At 39.7% G+C, this 18,845-nt stretch overlaps 3 protein-coding genes across 3 annotated transcripts; all 3 read left to right on the top strand.

Annotated features, from left to right (window-relative positions):
* The first annotated feature begins 1,485 nt into the window (after nucleotides 1-1,485).
* Nucleotides 1,486-5,905, top strand: LOC126614732 (uncharacterized). Its single transcript, XM_050282379.1, has 5 exons — nucleotides 1,486-2,184; nucleotides 3,926-4,213; nucleotides 4,466-4,645; nucleotides 4,736-4,954; nucleotides 5,249-5,905. The coding sequence occupies exons 1-5, from the start codon at nucleotides 1,705-1,707 to the stop codon at nucleotides 5,651-5,653; spliced, it is 1,572 nt and encodes a 523-aa protein (XP_050138336.1). The 5' UTR covers nucleotides 1,486-1,704; the 3' UTR covers nucleotides 5,654-5,905.
* Nucleotides 5,906-6,980: 1,075 nt separating this feature from the next.
* Nucleotides 6,981-9,867, top strand: LOC126617388 (uncharacterized). Its single transcript, XM_050285436.1, has 3 exons — nucleotides 6,981-7,138; nucleotides 9,290-9,390; nucleotides 9,475-9,867. The coding sequence occupies exons 2-3, from the start codon at nucleotides 9,297-9,299 to the stop codon at nucleotides 9,618-9,620; spliced, it is 240 nt and encodes a 79-aa protein (XP_050141393.1). The 5' UTR covers nucleotides 6,981-7,138; nucleotides 9,290-9,296; the 3' UTR covers nucleotides 9,621-9,867.
* Nucleotides 9,868-12,419: 2,552 nt separating this feature from the next.
* On the top strand, nucleotides 12,420-13,501 carry LOC126617500 (uncharacterized). Its single transcript, XM_050285593.1, has 2 exons — nucleotides 12,420-12,462; nucleotides 12,536-13,501. The coding sequence occupies exons 1-2, from the start codon at nucleotides 12,442-12,444 to the stop codon at nucleotides 12,980-12,982; spliced, it is 468 nt and encodes a 155-aa protein (XP_050141550.1). The 5' UTR covers nucleotides 12,420-12,441; the 3' UTR covers nucleotides 12,983-13,501.
* Nucleotides 13,502-18,845: the final 5,344 nt, after the last annotated feature.

The raw sequence follows: 18,845 nt of genomic DNA, 5'->3' as shown, positions 1-18,845 counted from the left end.
ACATTACACTAAAATACAAAAACACTTCAAATGAACAAATATTTTAGGGATAAAATCTGTTGACTTTGCAATAAGAGAATAGCACCAAAGAGGATTCAAAACTAAAAATCAGTTGGAATATGACAACCAACTTAAAAGACAATCTTACTAACACCCTGCAATTTGGATTTTATTTAGTGATTCAAAACTTTAAAAGATGTTTTAGTGGAAACGTCCAATTTCAAAGATCACTTAAAATGCAGTTTTACTAGCACTCTATAATTTGCTGAAGACACCCTTTTCTTTTCTTTTTATTCGTTGAAAACGAGACTAAAGGAAAGCACGCAAACAAACCGACATAATAATAAATCTAGACCTGAACATCCTTTTCAAAATTTAATATTGAGTCAATTTCTTATTTTTTCTGATAATATTTTAACACTTTATTTTATTATTTAAAAAAATAATAGACATGTTATTTAATTTTTCTTGAACTTTAAAATAAAAAACATGTAGTATTTTTTTTTATTGAATTAAATCAAAAAGCAAATACGTGGAATACTTATCAGTGAATGCCTAGGTATTACCAAGATCAAATGGTCATACATAAGGAACAAACGTTGAGATCTCTTTTTTGGTAGGGATTCTAAGGATCATGTGATCGTTCATCGTATATCATATGGTCAGAAATTATTTTAAAATTTAAATTTTAAAATTAAATATAAATACTATCTAACGAAAAATGACCGCACGATGTACAATAAACGGTCAGGATCACTGGATCCCTAAGAAAAGGATGCGGCGATGATCATTTTCCCTCTTTTTTCTCTTTGGGTTCACAACAAACTTTAAAATATGCCTAAAGCCAAAAATTACTATTAAACTAAGACCATGAAATACATCACTCAGTATTACGATCTGGTGGTATTCCTCTTCACTTGTAAGTGAGAGGTCTGATGAGTAGATTTTATATTTTATCATATTTGATTTTAATTAAAATTCGTTTTTAATATTATCTAAATTCAAAATCACCTTTCTTAATTTTTAGTTCGAATCCCTGTGATATTATTTCCACTTAGTGGGAAAAAATCTTTGTTGTTGTTGTTGTTATTGTAAATAGTTAATTAGGAATTGTTTCTACATAAATTAGTAAAATAGTTATTGAGGAGGACGACCTTACATGAGCATTTATACTACAACATCCTTATATTCTTGCAAGTATTTTTAAGTGTTATTATCCTTATTTGTGTAGACGGTAAAAATCTCATCAAGGTCTTAGGTTCAAATTTCGTGAATGACGAATTCGATATCAAATTAGGTTGCCTATTGTGTGGCTTAACCGAACTCTCCTCTCCTCTTTGAACTCTCCTCTTCTCTTAGTGTAAAATATATTGTTCTACTCAACCAAAAAAACCTGAAATACTATTCAAATTCCAATAAAACCAAAAAATAAAAGACAAAGGGACCAAACTAGATACCAATAAATTTGGCCACACAAAATTAACATCAAGCGCAGCTTTCATTTGAAATCCCTGTTTCTTGCACTGAACGAGGTTGCACGCTCTCTCTCTCTCTCTCTCTCTCTCTCAACTCAGATGTTAAGCTACAGCTTACACTATACAAACAAACAAGATGAAGCCTAACGTCTAGCTTCTTTCTTCCTTTCATTTTCAAACCCAAAAAGGAACACAAAGTTCGTGTCTTTTTTAATCGTCTCGACTGCAAATGTCATCCTCCTCTGCAACTGCAGTCACCGCAACAAGAAGATTTAAATGGCAGTACCCACCACCCCAACCAACACCAAGAATCCTCCACCTCCCTCGGAGACCTCGCCGGAGAGCTACCAAGAACGTTCATGGCGGAAAACACAATTCAGGGGAGGCCAGGAAGGACCACAAGGGAAAGCTGGAGGCTCTGTTTGATCAAGAGAGAGCTTTTTCGAGAACCGGTTCGCCGGTTGTGCTTCTAGAGTGTGGGGATGGGGAGGAGAGAGAGAGGAAGAGAGAGAGGGTTAGAGAGGAGGAGGAGGAGGAGGAGGAGGGTGGGGGAGTGGTGGAGGAGGAGAGGTGGAGGTTTCAGGCTGAGATGCTGAGGGCGGAGTGTAATTTGTTAAGGATGGAGAGGGATATTGCTGAAAAGAAAATGGAGAGGACCAAGGTTAAGATGGAGAGGACTCTTAAATCAGCTGTGCACACTCTTGTTTCTGTAAGTCCTCTCTCTCGCTCTCTCTCGTTTTGTATTTGTTTACGTAGGTTTTGAATTGCCTGATTGGTTGATGAGAAAATGCTAGAAGGAGAAGGAAAACCCCAACAGGGTTTTTCTGTTTGGTTGCTGAGAAATTTGATAGGAATAAGTGGAGGATTTTTCAAGTTCGTTTCGTGGTGATAGTTAGATTACGAAGAAAATTGAAGTTTTGAAACACATGGGGAAATTATAAAAACCTGGAATTGAAATTGCCGTGCTTGCTCAAGTTTTGAATGATAGATTATATTTGGTTTTGAAAGCAGAACTATTCTATCGTTTCTCATGTTTTATCAGGGGAGAGAGAGAGAGAGAGAGAGAGAGAGAGAGAGAGAGAGTATTTATCTGGTTTGAATATTGCAGATTCTTTTTTTTTTTTTTGAAAAATATGCCTTTAGACCGTCTCCCACGGGGACGGGGGTGGAATAAAAAAACATAAGAATTTTGAGTTTGGAGTGGGTATTTGAGTCTCCAATGGCCCCCGGACGGATAAGGAAGCGATTGGAAGGCCCCAGCAAGCAGCAGCACCACATGAAAGGGATGGAAAGGGCGGAGCCGCTCGTCAAGCGCAAGTGGACCGAGGGATTCCCTGCTGCCAGGGTCACAACAAGCGCATTTTTTACGGCTCAGATGCGCTAGGCCATGTGATCCGGTGAGACGTGCTCAGACTTTCCAACAGTAACTCTGCTGTGCTGCCTAGATTTCTTTACCGTTTCAACCCAACTGTTTAACATTCTGGCTCAGTAAAACTTTCTATTCGTTTATAATATTTCTACCTTTGGTTAAAAAGAAAAAAAAACCCAACTGTCAGTTTGAAATTTTTTCGACCGTAGGTTTTATATTTCAATGGCTTAAATCTAATTTAATCAATTTTGACGGTAATAAAATAATGTAGCGGCTTAACATTTGAAATCCAACGATCAAAATAATATTATTAATTAATCCAATTCTTCTATATTGAATTCTTCTAGTATCTGAATTCGCTTGTCATGACTTGAACGCATTGAAAAATTAAAGTGTTTAAGCAAAAGTATGAGATTTAAGAATGAGGTGTGTGTTTGTGTACAACTCCTTCAGCTTATAAAATAGAATTGAAGATACCAAATATGTAGGAAATCAGACAAGATAGCTGAACATAGGAAATCAGAAAAATAAAAGAAGAGATCTTAAAAGATTAAATTTTCAGAACTCAAAAGCATTTTGTTTGTTGGAATCTGAATTTATGTACATAAAAAATGAAAATGTTTGTAAAAATAAAACTAGATTATACAAAAACTAATTCCAAAATTGTTAGCAAAAAAAAATAAAAAAAATAAAAAAGTTTAATAAATTATAAAGTTGGGGTGGGAATTATAGGTGCCTTACCCTTGGAGGAAAAAACTAAACTGACCTCATACGTAGATGAATAGTTGAAAATACGGGGCTAAATTTTTGGATTTCCCACCCTTGAGTTGGAGATGGTCTTACTGCTCAAATCTGAACTTTGTTTCTGTTTCAGTTTCTTGGATTGCTCGGTAAATTTTTCCATTTGCTTAAGAAGAAATTATATTGAACTAAAATCAAGGAAAAATTCGAATCTTAAGCCGTGCTAGTGCTTCTTCTGCATTCTTAGTTGTATTCTTATGATATTCCAGCAAGTTTTTCTTCAGAATAATGGACAATGGCTTTGTGTGAGACAAATTTTGATGTTGTGACTGGTTTTCAGGGGCAAAAGAAGATTTGCAACGGAAAGGTTTTGGAGGAAGAGATTCAACACTTGGCAGAGAAACTACAGAGTTTGCAAAGAAATTTACGCGTTAAGGATTCGGAGGTTGGGAAGAACTCTAGTAATTTTGATAAACAAGCCTATCTTCTCCAAAGAAGGCTTCAGAAGTTTAGGACGACATCGGATGAGATACGTGTGAAGGAGATCCAAGGGATGGCAGAAGCAAGCTTGTCGATCAAATCAAGCTCTCGAGTAAATGAGAACTTGGTTTCGGGTGGGAAAAGCAATGTGAGCATTATCTTCCTTTCGTGCAAACTAGTGTCATCGATCTTCCTTTGATACTTCAATTTGAAGACACAGATGATTTTGACTCTTACGATTTATATTGTTATGATGCGTGTGTGTCACGTCTCAACTGGATCATGTTAGTTTTGACTTTAAAATTGATATAGCGGGGAGACTCTCGGTAACCAGGCGTGCATTGTTTTACTTCATGATTTGCATGGTTGCCTTATCGGTTCTATAAAAAATACTACGCAGGCGGAGATTCTGAGAAGGAAAATGGAGGGATTGTCGAATGGGATGTTATTAGAGAGGATCAAGGAAGAGTATGGTTCAATGCTGTCTACAGCCAATGGTTCGGTTGCCAGTTCTGCCTCTTCTTTCCAGAGAATTGAAGCTGCAAATCTGTCTTCTTCCTTGATACAACAATTTTACAAGGTATATTCGTGCAAAAGGTTGACTTATTTATGGAATAAAGAAAACATTGTTACTAGAAGGAATTTTAGGTTTGGACAATTTGCTCTGCAGGAGAAAGAGTCTCGTGAAGAGGACGTATGCTCAGGACGTTGCAAGGCAATAGTTCGAAGAATTGTAGAGCAAGTCCGAGTTGAGACAGAGCAGTGGTCTCAGATGCAGGAGATGCTGGGGCAGGTGAGGGAGGAGATGGAAGAATTGCAGGCTTCTAGGGACTTTTGGGAAGATCGAGCTCTAGATTCTGATTACCAGATTCAATCCTTACGCTCAGCTGTAAGATATTTCGTCCTTTACTATGCTATGCTTAGTTATAGTTTACAAATTTATCTAGACCAAGCTGCTACTGGGAAGAGGGCTATCCTCAGCTCTTTTTGGCTGGGCTGCATTGCTCTCTTCGATGTTTTAGGAGAATCTAATATCCATCGAAAAGCAATATGCTCGGAATAGCTGGAATATCCTTGATTTTCTGCATGATTTTGCAACAGGATTGACAGGTTTCTTATGATGCTTAGAAGTTAGAAGGCCTGGAACTTAGTTTAGATGATTCCTTTTCAATTTCTTCTGCAGGTGCAAGAATGGAGACAGAAAGCCATTTCATCTGAAAGCAAAGGAAGGGAGTTACAAGTGCATGTGTCAACGCTCCAAGGAGAGCTTGATAGGTTGAGGAAGGAAGAAAGCACAAGACTAATGAAGTCCAACGGTTCGCCACTTATTCCCCGGAATCCACATAACGAAATGGAAAAGCGGGTACTGATTTGTCACTTGAAGGAAAATCAGCGTACCAAAGAAGACGGGCGCAAGCAAAGGGAGGGTTTAACTGATGAAAGGAAAAAACCGGACGCATACATCAACACAACACCTAATGCTCCGAAGCGAACGCCATTTCAAAACATCGGAAACTCCTCATTTTTGGCGAGGCAGAATGGCAAAGCAGCCTTCCCGTGTCATTACCCTCAACCTTCCAAGACATAGAAAAGTTTTGAGATTCGGTACATGGATTCAGCTTAGGGATTTTCATCTACTTTACCCGTATTAACTGTAGGAAATTCTTCCCCCTTTCTAATCATGTTAACTGTACGGCCCATTGTTCTAATTGAAGAGGGTTGGTGAGTTGGAATCTAAGTTCTAAGGAGTCGGTATCAACTTATGCTTAATTGCTCCGCATATAGTGTTGGAAAATTTAATAATATTATTATTATATTAAATTTATTAGTTGAATGAAAATTAGAAGTTGAGCCTTTTGGTAGAAAGATATGTCTACTTAAAATCATAAGGTCATTTAAATATTTTTCTCATCTACCAATTTATTCATGTATATAACCTGTGTATTAGTAAAACACAACACCAACAAAAAAACGTGTAAATAATTAATGTTCAACTAACATGTATGGTTTCGTGGTCAAGTTGGGTGGCCAGGACTCCAGTAGTGTGGAACGTAAAATGTAGATCCTCCATGCTTTGTCGGGTTTGCTGAGTTCTAGTATTTACATCAAAATGGTGATTTTTTTTTTCTATCTTAAGGTGATGGAAGTAAGGGATGTTAAAAAACTGAAAACTGAAAAAAAAAAAGGGACCAAACACCGAACTGAAAAACAGAAAACCAATAAAAATTGAACCGAACCGAACCTTATTGGTTTGATTTTGATTTTGGAGGTTCGAAAACCGAACCGAACCGAATCCCTTTACACTTTATAAATGTATGCCCATGATGTTTCTTTTGTGAAACTTGTTGCCAAATTTGAAACTAAGCCTAAGGCTTTTTCAAGGAGCATACTTGTTTCAATTAGGGAAAATATTTCTTTGGTAATAGATAAAAGTTTCAGAAGGCTTTGGAATGGTTTCTCTGTTTGTTTGCTTTTTGAATGGAAAATGGTGATCACTTTTCATTGCAATTGAGGTTAATGATAGAATATGATTGATTTATATGATCTTGTATATGCAAAACTACCTTTCCACTTTCCACTTTTTCTTATTATTAGTTGATAAATGCAAATCTCTTTTCTAAATTTCATATTAAAAAAAGAATAAGTTGTATAAAATAAAATTAAAAAAAAACTGAAACTGTACCAAAATCGAACCAAACAAAACCAAACCTAAAAAAAGCAAACAAAAAGAAATTGAACCGAACCGAAGTTTCAATTCGATTTTGATTTTGACAAAAATCCAAACCAAATGAAACCGAACCTACCCCTAAATGGAAGACGAAGCATTTCCTCTGTTTCTTCTAAAAACGCATCACAGCCGCTGGTTTCAAGTTAAAAAAATGAGAGGTCGAGATTAAGTTTAACCGGGTCATGCGCATCTCACGCGCACAACCCACCATATGCGCAGGAGAGAACCACTCTTATAAATTCAGATGCGGCACAATTTGTGCCTCCGTTACCTGAGTCCCACCCACCATTTGCAGCGCCCTGCTCTCAACGCCGTCGTCTAATCTCTCCCCATTGCAATTCATCTGTGAGTTCTCCGTTTCATCAGTTTTGATATCCGCAACGTCGCGCTCTGAATTACATATCTGCTGATAGATCTAGGGTTTCGTTTATTATGCTTGGGATTTTCTCAGATTCGTATACTTACAATTTACCAGATGAATTACTTTTATTGATTTTATATTTGTATATTATGTTTGGTTTCTGAGAAAATGTGGGATCATAGACTTGATAAATTGGATTCCAGGTTGATGTTTTAGCAGATTTTCATTTATTGATTGAGAAATCTAGAAACTTTATACATTGAAAGAACTTACATTTTACATTGGAAACGACCCTGTCTAGCCGCTGTTTGGTTATGCGAATCTCCGCCATCTTTTTGCTCTTTCATATGGTAGTTGCTGTATTTTGTTTCGCTGTGATGGTTTAGGTTCTTTCTAGCCTTGCCGAGTCACTGTATTATTTTTTACTTTGAACAATGCTCCCGTGTTTATGTTGGACAATACGGAAACTGAGTTGCTATATATTTGATTCAAGATTTTTAGTCATCTCTTATATGCATGGTCTATATGCACCGCACGAACATGCTCCTTTATCAATATAGTTTTCAACTGTACCTTGTAGTTCTCTTTGGTTGTCAATTTGTTCTGTTCGGTGTCAACCTTGTTGTTGCGGTGGGGATGATGGGGACTGTAGAGTAATAAGCTTTAGGATTAATTGCTCTAGTTCTCCCTGAAACTAGTGTTAAATCCCACATTTCCACCGGATTACTAATATGTATTTACTACAAAAAAAAAAAAAATGAAAAGAAGGAAAAATCCCCATCTCTTCTTTACTCCATCCCCAGCCCTAGCCATGACCACTTTTCCTCCACCCCAGCCGTGACCCCTTTCCCACCATCCCCTCCCCAGCCATTCATCTAAAACAGACCTCCCCGACCTAGTCTCAGATCCTCAACCTATCATTACATCCTTCTTAATTCTATAATTCCCTACCTCCCAAAACAAAACAAAGCATCAACTCTATCTTCACCCAAAGCAACAATGACATAATACAAGTCTCTTTTTGGGCAATTGAGTCTCTTATGTGGATTATTTTGGGTGTGGGTTTTGAACTTGGGCAGAAAAACTTGGAACTTCATGGAGTTGGGTAAGAATTTATTGGTTCGTCCCTGCCCTCTGCTGCCATAAGCACACCCACCTCTGTGTGTGTGTGTGTGTCTTTCTAGACAAGCTCAACTAGGCATGAATGCGGTCAACGTGACTTCCAGGAAGGTGAGGAAAAAGCTTTCCTAGCCCTATACCACAAAATAAAAAAGAAGTTCACAGCTTTTCTTTACCCCAGCCCCAGCAGTGACCCCTTCCTCGGCTGTTCACCATCATTACATCTTCTTAATTCTATAATCCCTACCTCCCAAAACAAACCGAAAGATTCAACTATACTTCACCCCAAGCAGCAACGACTGAATGTAAATATCTTTTCAAACAATGGGCCTCTTATTTTGATAATTTTTTGTTTGGGTTTCGCTTTGGGGTTGAACAACTTGTCTTCATGGGTTTTGGCTAAGAATTTGTGTATTTTTTGGCTGTGAATTTGGGGGTTACTCTCTCAGCTGAAGATATGTTGGTAGAGCTAATGGTCTCTTGGATTGTTACCTTGTAAATCACCATTATCTTATGGTTTTAATGTTTCAAGCCTTACTCCATTATCTGATTGAAAGACAACTATATTCTAGGGTGTCTTAAATGAGATTCACACATTAATTCATCCCTGAAAAATTGAACCATAGGTTTATTTGTGAAAGAATGCTTTTGCTGATTTGAACCCTTTGAAGTTTATGTGCATAGGCTCAAACTAGGACTTGTTAGAAATGTTATCTTAACTCAAATTTGTCATATTTTAGTTATCAGTATTTTTCTTCATTTATGGTAATATTCTCAGAAGCTTGGTTTGACCAGTGTTCGTAGATTCATTAACTTAAAAATTGTAAAAAATTGTAAGTGATGCTACTCCTTCTGACCTTGTGCTTGTGTACGTTAAAGGCTAATGAACGCATCTGTTTTCTACTTTCTATCTTCGTTGAGTTAACTCATTCCGAAACGACGCACAATGAGATAACTGGCTCTTCTCGTTGCCCATTTGTCCATTTTGCTTATTGTTTGACTTTATGTTTCTGCAGTTGAAAAATGGCAGCAAAGTACATTGTAGGATCTGTTTTGGGAACCTTTGGGCTTGCGTATGTTTTTGACACTACTATATCTGACAAAAAGATATTCGGAGGTACTTTTGATGACAAAACTGCTTGATGAAGTCGTTTAGCGTAATAAATTTCTGTGCAATTTAACACTATTAAATTATAACCAGGTAGTACTCCTGGTACCATTTCAAACAAAAAATGGGGGGAAGAAACTGACAAGAAGTTACAGGCTTGGCCACGTACTGCAGGACCTCCGGTCGTGATGAACCCCATTAGTCGCCAGAATTTCATTGTCAAATCAGGTTCGGAGTAGTGAAATGTTTCGTCATAGACTCATGACTTGAGCTGTTATTGTTTCTGCTTTGGTGGAAGATGCATTAAACTCCCAGAGGCATTTTTTTGACAAAATTCCGTTCAGTTACGGGTTCTTTTGCATTTGAAATAAGAATAGCGCACTTGTGCAAAATGAAAGGTATAGTTTACCGATTGCGTGATCTTGCTTTTTGGGGCAGTTTTCTGTGTACCGATTGTGTTAATGGAAGTTATTTACTGATTTGAAATTTCAGGCCATAGTTACAAACCTTCCTGACAATCCATCGTTATACCTGTAGGGATGAGTGATCAGGAAGGGAGGACGATTCTCTTTACTTTTTCATTGTTTCTTGCACATGAAGAAATGAATTTTTATCACAAACGGTCTCTGAAATTGACCTATCTCATCACTTTGGTTTCTTAATTTGAAAATCAATCAATGTCGTCTCTAAATTTGACTATCGCACATTACTATAGTGCCTGCAGTACGAATCTGTCAAATTGTCTGGTAGTTTGCTGACATGGCACATAGAAAAGTCACACAACCAATATAATGATGCCACGTGGATGATACCTAAAAGAACTCACTTTTTAATGGTTTAAAAAACAAGGGTAAAATATATTTTTACCCCCTCAAGTTTAGGGTTGATTTCAATTTCTTACAACATTTTAAAAACATTTCAATTTCTTACAACATTTTAAAAACATTTTAATTTCATACATTTACTTTTCATTTTATTTCAGTTTCATTCATCTATTAGAAAATCTGTTAAGTAAACCGTAAAATGATGACGTTGCAAATAAATGATCTATATTTGTGTTGACGTGGTTATCACATTTGTGCTATGTGGCTAAACGCTTAATAAAAATTTTAAAATATTAAAATAATTAATTAAAAAAATAAAAAAAAACCAAGAAATCCCCTTCGTCTTCCCCACCTTTTTCTCCCCACCCCTTTCTCCCCACCAGAGCCTACCCCTAAATCAGACATTCCCCCCCCCCCCCCCCCCCCTCTCTCTCTCTCTAATCCCTAGCTTCAAAACTACCCTTATCGTCCTGTATTTCCGAGTCCCCGTCCTCGTTGGTGTAGAACACCTCTCTGTTCGGCCGCTGGCAATTTCTATCCCTCCATCTTCTTATTTTCTGAAAAGAAACAAATCAGAATGCTGCAAACATCTCCCTCTATCCTTGCAAATCAAAACCTGCCAGGTTTTATCCCTTCCTCTATCTTTCCACTGCACATCTCCTTCTATCCCACCAACGCACTTCTCCGTTTCCACGCACATAGCTTCTGGATCTGCACTGGTGAAATCTGAAATGCAGAGGGACACAAGACGACGAGCTGTACAGAACTCCGGCAAAGATTCTGGCCAAATCTTTGCCGTTCTAACGAGGCCAGAACCATTTTGTTCCATCTTCTTGAGGAACTCCAGGGGAATAGGGACGAGAAGCAACATAGCAAAGACCTCGTCGATGGTGGGGACGACGAGGAAGTGGAGGGTGGAGATCCCGCAGAGAATGAAATGCTTGGAGAGGAGTAGAGGGGATAGGAGGGCGGCATATTAGGAGGTAGAGGATTGCTCGAGGTGGCCCTGAGGGCGGCGGTGGAGGAAGAGCTAGGGTTTAGAGAAAGAGGGAGTGTGTCTGATTTGGGGGTGGGGAAGACGAAAGGGATTTCTAAGGTTTTTTTGTGTTTTTTTAAAATTAATTATTTTAATATGTAAAGTTTTTTTTATCAAGTGTTTAGCAACGTGACACAAATGTGGCAGTCAAGTCAGCACAAATGTGGATCTCATATTTGTCACGTCATCACTTAACGGTTTACTTAACAGATTTTCTAACAGATGTATGAAATTGAAATAAAATGATAAGTAAAAGTATGAAATTGAAATGTTTTAAAGATGTAAGAAATTGAAATCGATAACAAACCTGAAGGGGTAAAAATGTAATTTACCCAAAAAACAATTAGAAACCAAATAACTAATAAAAACAAAAAAAGCCCAACGACATCTGCCTTGCCGCCTCTGTCCATCTGCCACACCCATCTAGCCTAAGTCCAGTCACAGTCCGTCAACGAAACTGGCGAGGAGTAAATTCTGAGCAACATAAATTGGTTGGTGCAATTGGGTTAGTGGGTATTTGAATCCATTAATAGCGGTGTTCTGTTTTTACAATTGAAGTAGAGATAGAAAGATGCAATAAGAAAGATTTTATTTTTTATCACGTCAGCGAATTTAACAGAAAAATTGACGGATTTGGATGGCTACATTGATGTGCGTTAGTCAAATTTAGGAACGACATTGATTGATTTTGAAATTGAGGGACCACAACAATGAGTTGGGTCAATTTCATGGACTATTTGTGATCAAAACCCTAAAGAAATAGGTGTTACGGATTTGATCTAGTGATATTTCTTTTCACTTGTGATTGAAAAATCTTAAATTCGACTCATTGATAACAATTTCGAATTTTGATACCAAGTTGAGGTCCTCAAGATTGCTGCCTCAAAGAAGGCTGAAGATGAGGCCATCGGGTGTGCTGCTGCCATAGTTGCAGGGGAGGAGAGACGACTGTTGCCTCCTCTTCCTACCATTAATCCCATATTTCTTCAAACCATGGAGTCTACTGACCAAGAAGGTGGCCCTATCTGTAGCCGTAAGAGAAAGTACAAGGAAGAGGTTGGCATCATTCATTGGAAGGACTTGAAGGTTGCCATACAGCTAAGTAGTTTTAGGTATGTCAATAATTGCTTGGCAGGACGTCGATCCACTGTTGATGAGCTTGGCGAGCCACTAGATGAGAACGAATCAGATCGTGACCGGATGATGAGGCTATCTTCTTATGTAAGTGTTACTTTGTCATTTCTTTGCTTTCTCCCCTATTTTTCTTGGTGATGACGATTATCTTGTCATGTAGGTCATGACCGAGTACGATGACAGATTACGAAAAGTCGAGCGGTACAAGGAAAAGTTTAAAGAGAATAAGCAGCTTGTGAATGACGCCAGAAAAACGAGCAAAGCTTTGGCTGATGCCATCCACCTTAAGGTTGAAAACTTTAAGAGTTTGAAGAGGCGGAATGGTGAGAACGTGAGGCTCAAGAAACAATTGGAAGCAACTAAGGAAGAGTTGGAGACAACCATCCTTGAGGTTTTCAAGGTTAAAGGGGAGTTAGATAGTGCCTTGGTTGAGGTTTCTGGGCTGAAGAGGAGTATCCCAACTGAGAGAAATGTTGTTGTGCAAGAGTTCTTAGGTTCCCAGGGCTTTCACGATGCTTTTAGACCTCACGGCATTCGAGCGGCTAATTTTAAGAAAAGGAAATGGATGGCCTTCCTTAAGCGTTATGACAATGGAAACATTATTTGAAAGTACCGTGATGAGATGGATGAGTACCGACAAAAGGGTGAAGCCTTCGTCCTCGCAGTTGATCCTAGTAGTGATGATGACTCTGATAATGAGGCTAGTATCAGTGAGCAGTCTCAGGAGAGTGAGGATGGTCCTGGAGATGCTAAGGAAGGTGGTGATTGTGATGGGGTTGAAACGTAGAGTGATATTGTCAAAGGTTTGGCCTCAGATGAGGATGACTCATAGTGCCCTCTTTTTCTGCATGTACTCTGGATGCACGAGTTTGTTGTTTGTGTAGCATGTGCAATGTACTCTGGATGTACTAGTTTGTTATTTGTGTGGCACAATGTGTGGCTTGTGCCATGTACTCTGGATGCACTAGTTTGTTGTTTGTGTGGCTTGTGCCATGTACTCTGGATGTACTAGTTTGTTGTTTGTGTGGCTTGTGCCATGTACTTTGGATGTACTAGTTTGTTGTTTTTGTGGCATGTGCCATGTACTCTAGAGTACTAGTTTGTTGTTTGTGTGGCATGTGCTATACTCTGGATGTACTAGTTTGTTGTTTGTGTGGCATGTGCCATGTACTCTGGATGTACTAGTTTGTTGTTAATTACCAAGTATTTGCACTATTATTGATGAATGCCTGGCTATGTTTGAGCAAATCCTTTGTTTATATATAAGCCATAACTTGGATGTACTAGTTCTGTCCAGTATTGTTTGTTTATTTGTATAGTTTTGTTGACATATACTTAGACTTGATTTCCTGTTGGAAGCATTCATGTTGAAGCTTTGAACCCGAGTGTTTCATTGCTAGGAATGTAAGAGGATTAGGACCGAGTTGTCTAAATCACCTCTTTATTGAATTCATGCCAAATAGTCTTCGTTACATAGGATGCCGAACGGCTGAAGCTTAACACTTGTACAATGTGAGTTTACTTGTAATAGTACTTCAAGTGATCAACGTTCCATAGATGGCCAAGGGTTTTGCCTTCGGAGCTTCTAAGCTTGTAGGAGCCAGGACGACTGATGCCAACAACTTCAAACGGTCCATCCCAGTTTGGACGAAGTGTTCCTTCACTCGGGACTCTGTCGCAGAGTAATCTTTTCTTCAATACCAGTCCCCCACTTTGAAAAAATGAGGTTTGACCCTTGAGTCATAGTAGTTGGAGATGCGCTGCTTGTAGGCGACATTCTTCAAGTGAGCTTGGTTTCTGTGTTCCTCAACTAGATCTAAGTTGAGGGTAAATTGTTTGTCATTTTCGCTTTGCACGTAGTTCTGGACTCGGAACGTTGCTTGCTCAAGCTCAACTAGGACAACTGCCTCTGTACCAAAGGTAAGTAAGAATGGGGTTTCTCCTGTTAATGTCCGATACAAAGTGCGGTATGACCAAAGAACTTGGGGTATAAATTTTGGCCAACAAGATGGTTTTCAAAGTTCGCTTGATTATTTTGTTGATGGCTTCAACTTGTCCATTAGACTGGGGATGAGCTAGGGAGGCAAAACAAAAGTTGATGTTGAACTTAGAGCAGAACATCCTGAACTTATTGTTGTCGAACAGTCGCCCGTTGTTAGTGACTATCACATTGGGAATGCTGAATCTGCAATTTATGTTCTTCCATACGAAGTCTTCTATTTTTGCCTCAGTAATGGTTGCCAAGGTTCTACTTCGGTCCACTTTATGAAGTAGTCAACTGCAACGATTGCATAACGGACCTTGCCCTTCCCTGTAGGCATTGGGCCGATCAAATCAAGTCCCCATTGGGCGAAGGGCTAAGGGTTAATCATAGGAGTGAGCGGCTCGGGAGGGGAGTGAGGAATAGTTGTGTAGTGTTGACACTTATCACATGAGTGGGATATTCTGATGGCATCTTGGTGGAGTGTTGGCCAGTAATATCCTTGGCGAAAAGCCTTGTGTGCTAGGGATCGAGATCCAGTATGATCTCCGCAGATTCCTTCATGTATTTCCAGAAGGACAATTTCCGCCTTTGCGGCTATAAGGCATTTTAGGTATGGTAGGTTAAAACCCCGTTATAGAGTTGGTCATTAATGATCAAGTAACGGGTAGCCTTGTATCGAATATGCTTAGCTTAGACTTTGTCATTTGAAAGGGTGCCATGAGCAAGGAATCTATAAATCGGGGTAATTTAACTATCCCTGTTGTAAGTTGCACATTTCTGCAGCCATGGTGCTTGGTGCTGCCAACAATTCGACCTGAATTTTTCTCCCAATCTTGTCTTTCACCGCTAAAGCGAGGCGAGCCAAAGCATCTGCATGACTATTTGTCGCTCGAGGAATTTGGATGATCTGGTAGTGGAAGTGCTGGAGCAACAACTGTGTTTGTACCAGATATGCTGCCATAGAGCTATCCTTAGCGTCAAAGTTGTTGGTGACCTAGTTAACCACCAATTGGGAGTCACTGAAGATATCAATTCGTTTAACCCCAAGGTGTTTGGCCAAACATAAGCCTGCTAAGAGGGCTTCATATTCGACCTCATTGTTCGATACCTTGAATTTGAAACGAAGAGCATGCTCCATCGCCACTTTGTCAAAGGTCGTAAGGACTAGTCCTGCTCCACAACCCTGTTGGTTGGACGAGCCATCAACATATAGACTCCATGCTAGGGTTATTGGTTCTATTTTCTGTGCTTCCGAGGGTAATGAAACTACTTCTTTAGGCGTAGAAACAATATCAACAGGATATGTGAAGTCGGCGATGAAGTCTACCACTGCTTGGCCCTTCTCAGCTGGCTTTGGTTAGTAGGAGATGTCAAACTCACCCAATGCTATCGCCCATTTGATCATTCGCCCGGAAGTGTCAAGACTTTGGAGTATCTGTCGAAGAAAATGATTTGTAAGCATGATGATAGAGTGTGCTTGGAAGTAAGGGCAAAGTTTTCGAGTAGATATGACCAATGCTAAAATTTCTCAATGTTGGAGTATCGTGTCTCTGCATCTTGTAAGGCCTTGCTAGCGTAGTAGACATGCTGTTCGACATTACCATCCTTTCGAATGAGAACGGAACTTACTGCTGAAGCCGATACCGACATATAGATAACAAGAGTGTCATCAATCTCAGGTTTGGAGAGTAAAGGGGCTTTACTCATGTAGTCTTTGAGGTTCTTGAATGCCTCAGCACATTCATCAGTCCATGTAATGTACTTCTTACTTCCCTTAAGTGCTTTAAAGAAATGAGCACATTTGTCTGTGGCCTTAGAGATGAACCTAGTTAAGGCTGCCACTTTGCCAGTAAGGCTCTAGATATCTTTTGAAGTTACCGGTTCCTTCATGTTGAGGATTGCTTTGATTTTCTCGGGATTAGCCTCAATGCCTCGTTGGCTTATCATGAAGCCTAAGAATTTACCAGAGCCTACGCCGAAGGCACATTTGTTTCAACCTCATTCGATACCTCTTCAGAATGGTGAAAGTGTCTGATAGGTTCGTGATGTGTTGGTTAGCATGTTTGCTCTTGACTAGCATATCATCAACGTAAACTTCCATGCTCTTCCAAATCTGTTCGGCCAACATTGAATTAACCAGTCTTTGATAAGTTGCTCCTGCATTCTTTAGGCCGAAGGGCATAACTTTATAGCAATAGTCCTCTGTCAGTAGTGAAGGCTGTGTGTTCTTGGTCCGGAGGGTTCATGATGATTTGGTTGAATCCTAAGTAAGCAACCATGAAGCTCAAAAGTTCACACCCTGCCGTATAATCTATAAGTCTGTCTATGAGAGGAAGAGGAAAACTATCCTTTGGGCATCCTTTGTTTAGGTCAGTGTAATGGACACACATTCTCCACAAGACCTTTTGGAACATGAGACTTTCCTTGGTTGGATTCTTCTTAACAAGGACAACATTTGCTACCCATGTTGGATAATTGACTTCGCGGACGAAGCTTATGCCTTTGAGTTTTTCAACTTCTGCTTTCATTGCCTCGTACTGTTCAGCGTCATAAGATCTTCGCTTCTGTCTCACTGGCTTGGTCTTGGGGTCAATACTTAAACGATGACAGATGATATTGGGAGAGATGCCTGGCATGTCCTCGTATGACCAGGCGAAGACCTCAGTGTTCTCTTGCAAAAAATAGATCAATGCTAACCGAATGGGTGGTGACAAGGTGGTGCCAATCTTCATCATGCGATCCAGATAATCTTTTGAGATAGAGACCTTCTCCAACTCTTCAGCAGGTTGTGCTTGCTTGGTGAAATAGTCATCTCAAGGATCGTTAGGTTGATTGTTACCACTGTGAAGATCCCAGTTGGCTTCGTCTGGGCTAGTCTTTATGACTTGGTCATGTACAAAAAAGGTTTTCTTGGGCACAGGCAAGTACTGTTGCTTAACCGAAGTGTTGTAACATGATCGTGCACTAAGTTAATCTCTTCTAATGTAACCATTGCCATAGGGGGTTGGAAATTTCATCAACAACATATGTGTGAATACCATGGCCTTAAGATCATTAATGCATGTGCGTTTGAATATGACATTGTATGCCGTTGGGCAATCAACCACCAGGAAGTTAGTGGTAATGGTAGCTGTGTAAGGGCCTGTACCAATTGTGAAAGGTAAGTGTATGCTCCTCAAAGGTTGCACGATATCACTGGAGAAGCTTATCAGAGGGGAAATCAAGCAATCGAACAAGTGTTCAGCTACATTAAGTGCCCTGAAAGCTTCAATAAACATGATATTGACCGAAGTCCCCGTGTCTACCAGGATTCATCGTACTTCAAAGTTGGCTATGTGAGTTTCCACGATCAATGGGTCGTTGTGAGGGTAGATGATACCTCTTTCTTCCTCAGGGTAGAAACATATTGAATCCCAGTTAGGCTTTTGATACTTACCTCACCTGATGTCTTCCACGTGAAACACTTGGTGGCCAGACCTTAAAGCTCGTTCACTATTTTTCATGGCCCTATTGGAAGATTTAGATATGGGTGTGCCACCACTTTTGGAATATATCACATTCACCTGGCGTTTGTTACGGTTACCCCTTGGAAGGTGAAGGAGGAATTGATCAATTTTTCCTTCACGTGCCAAAGCTTTAATATGATCACGAAGGGTGATACACTTCTCGCCGTCATGGCCGTTATGCTCGTGGTAGTAGCAAAACGTGCCCGTGTTCTTCGTGGTCTTGTAATCCGGGTGCTTTGGCTTTGGCTTCGGTATCAGGTGTGCTATGCTGGGGTAAATGGCCACGCATGTGGCGTTCAAAGGTGTGTATGCCTCATACCTCGGGGTCGGGGCTGTCCTGACACGTGCTTGACTTACTGTGTTGACTGCCTGGGGTCGGGGATTATCATGGCGATACCCTTGGTTATCGCGGTAGTGTCCCTTACTCTTTTTACTAAAATGAGATTGGTGAGGATGTAAATCTTTCCTTTTGCCCTAAGATTGATATGTCTGTAGACTTGGCAAAGTATTAAGTAAGGCGGAGTGAGGCACCATTGCCATTTGGTTGGATCTGGCTTTCATTCCCTACTTGCTGATAAGGGGTGGTTGTGGGGGGTTTCCCTTGATATGTCCTTGCCTCGGCAGAGGCATGGTTGTAAGCCTGTGCTATCACCTCAGAGTAAGTCTTCCAAGTGTTGGCATTGATCATATACTTGAAGAAACAATCACGTAGGCCTGTCGTGAATACCTTGAGGGCGGTTTTGTCATCTGCCTCAACGCAGCAAAAATACTCATGGCTGAAACGACCAGCATACTTTCGTAGTGACTCGTCCGGCTTCTGGCGAATAGTGTACAAGTCATCTGCAAAATACAAGTGATCGGTCTATAAGATGTGTTGAGAGACAAACAATTTCCTCAGTTCCTCAAATGAGTCTAATGTCTCAGGTGGAAGAAGGCAATGCCAATTTAAAGCTCCGCCAGAGAGGGTAGAGGGGAAGAAA

The sequence above is a fragment of the Malus sylvestris genome, chromosome 3 (assembly GCF_916048215.2).
Source record: "Malus sylvestris chromosome 3, drMalSylv7.2, whole genome shotgun sequence".
In the NCBI taxonomy this organism is placed as follows: domain Eukaryota; kingdom Viridiplantae; phylum Streptophyta; class Magnoliopsida; order Rosales; family Rosaceae; genus Malus; species Malus sylvestris.
The sequence above is the reverse complement of the archived record's forward strand: the minus strand, read 5'-3'. Positions and strand labels throughout refer to the sequence as shown.

Coding starts and splice junctions, on each gene's coding strand:
- LOC126614732 (XM_050282379.1), top strand. CDS start 1,705: ATGTCATCCTCCTCTGCAACTGCAGTCACCGCAACAAGAAGATTTAAA. Junction 4,214..4,465: donor TTTCGGGTGGGAAAAGCAAT/GTGAGCATTATC, acceptor AATACTACGCAG/GCGGAGATTCTGAGAAGGAA. Junction 4,646..4,735: donor TGATACAACAATTTTACAAG/GTATATTCGTGC, acceptor TTTGCTCTGCAG/GAGAAAGAGTCTCGTGAAGA.
- LOC126617388 (XM_050285436.1), top strand. CDS start 9,297: ATGGCAGCAAAGTACATTGTAGGATCTGTTTTGGGAACCTTTGGGCTT. Junction 9,391..9,474: donor TGACAAAAAGATATTCGGAG/GTACTTTTGATG, acceptor AATTATAACCAG/GTAGTACTCCTGGTACCATT.
- LOC126617500 (XM_050285593.1), top strand. CDS start 12,442: ATGATGAGGCTATCTTCTTAT. Junction 12,463..12,535: donor TGATGAGGCTATCTTCTTAT/GTAAGTGTTACT, acceptor CTTGTCATGTAG/GTCATGACCGAGTACGATGA.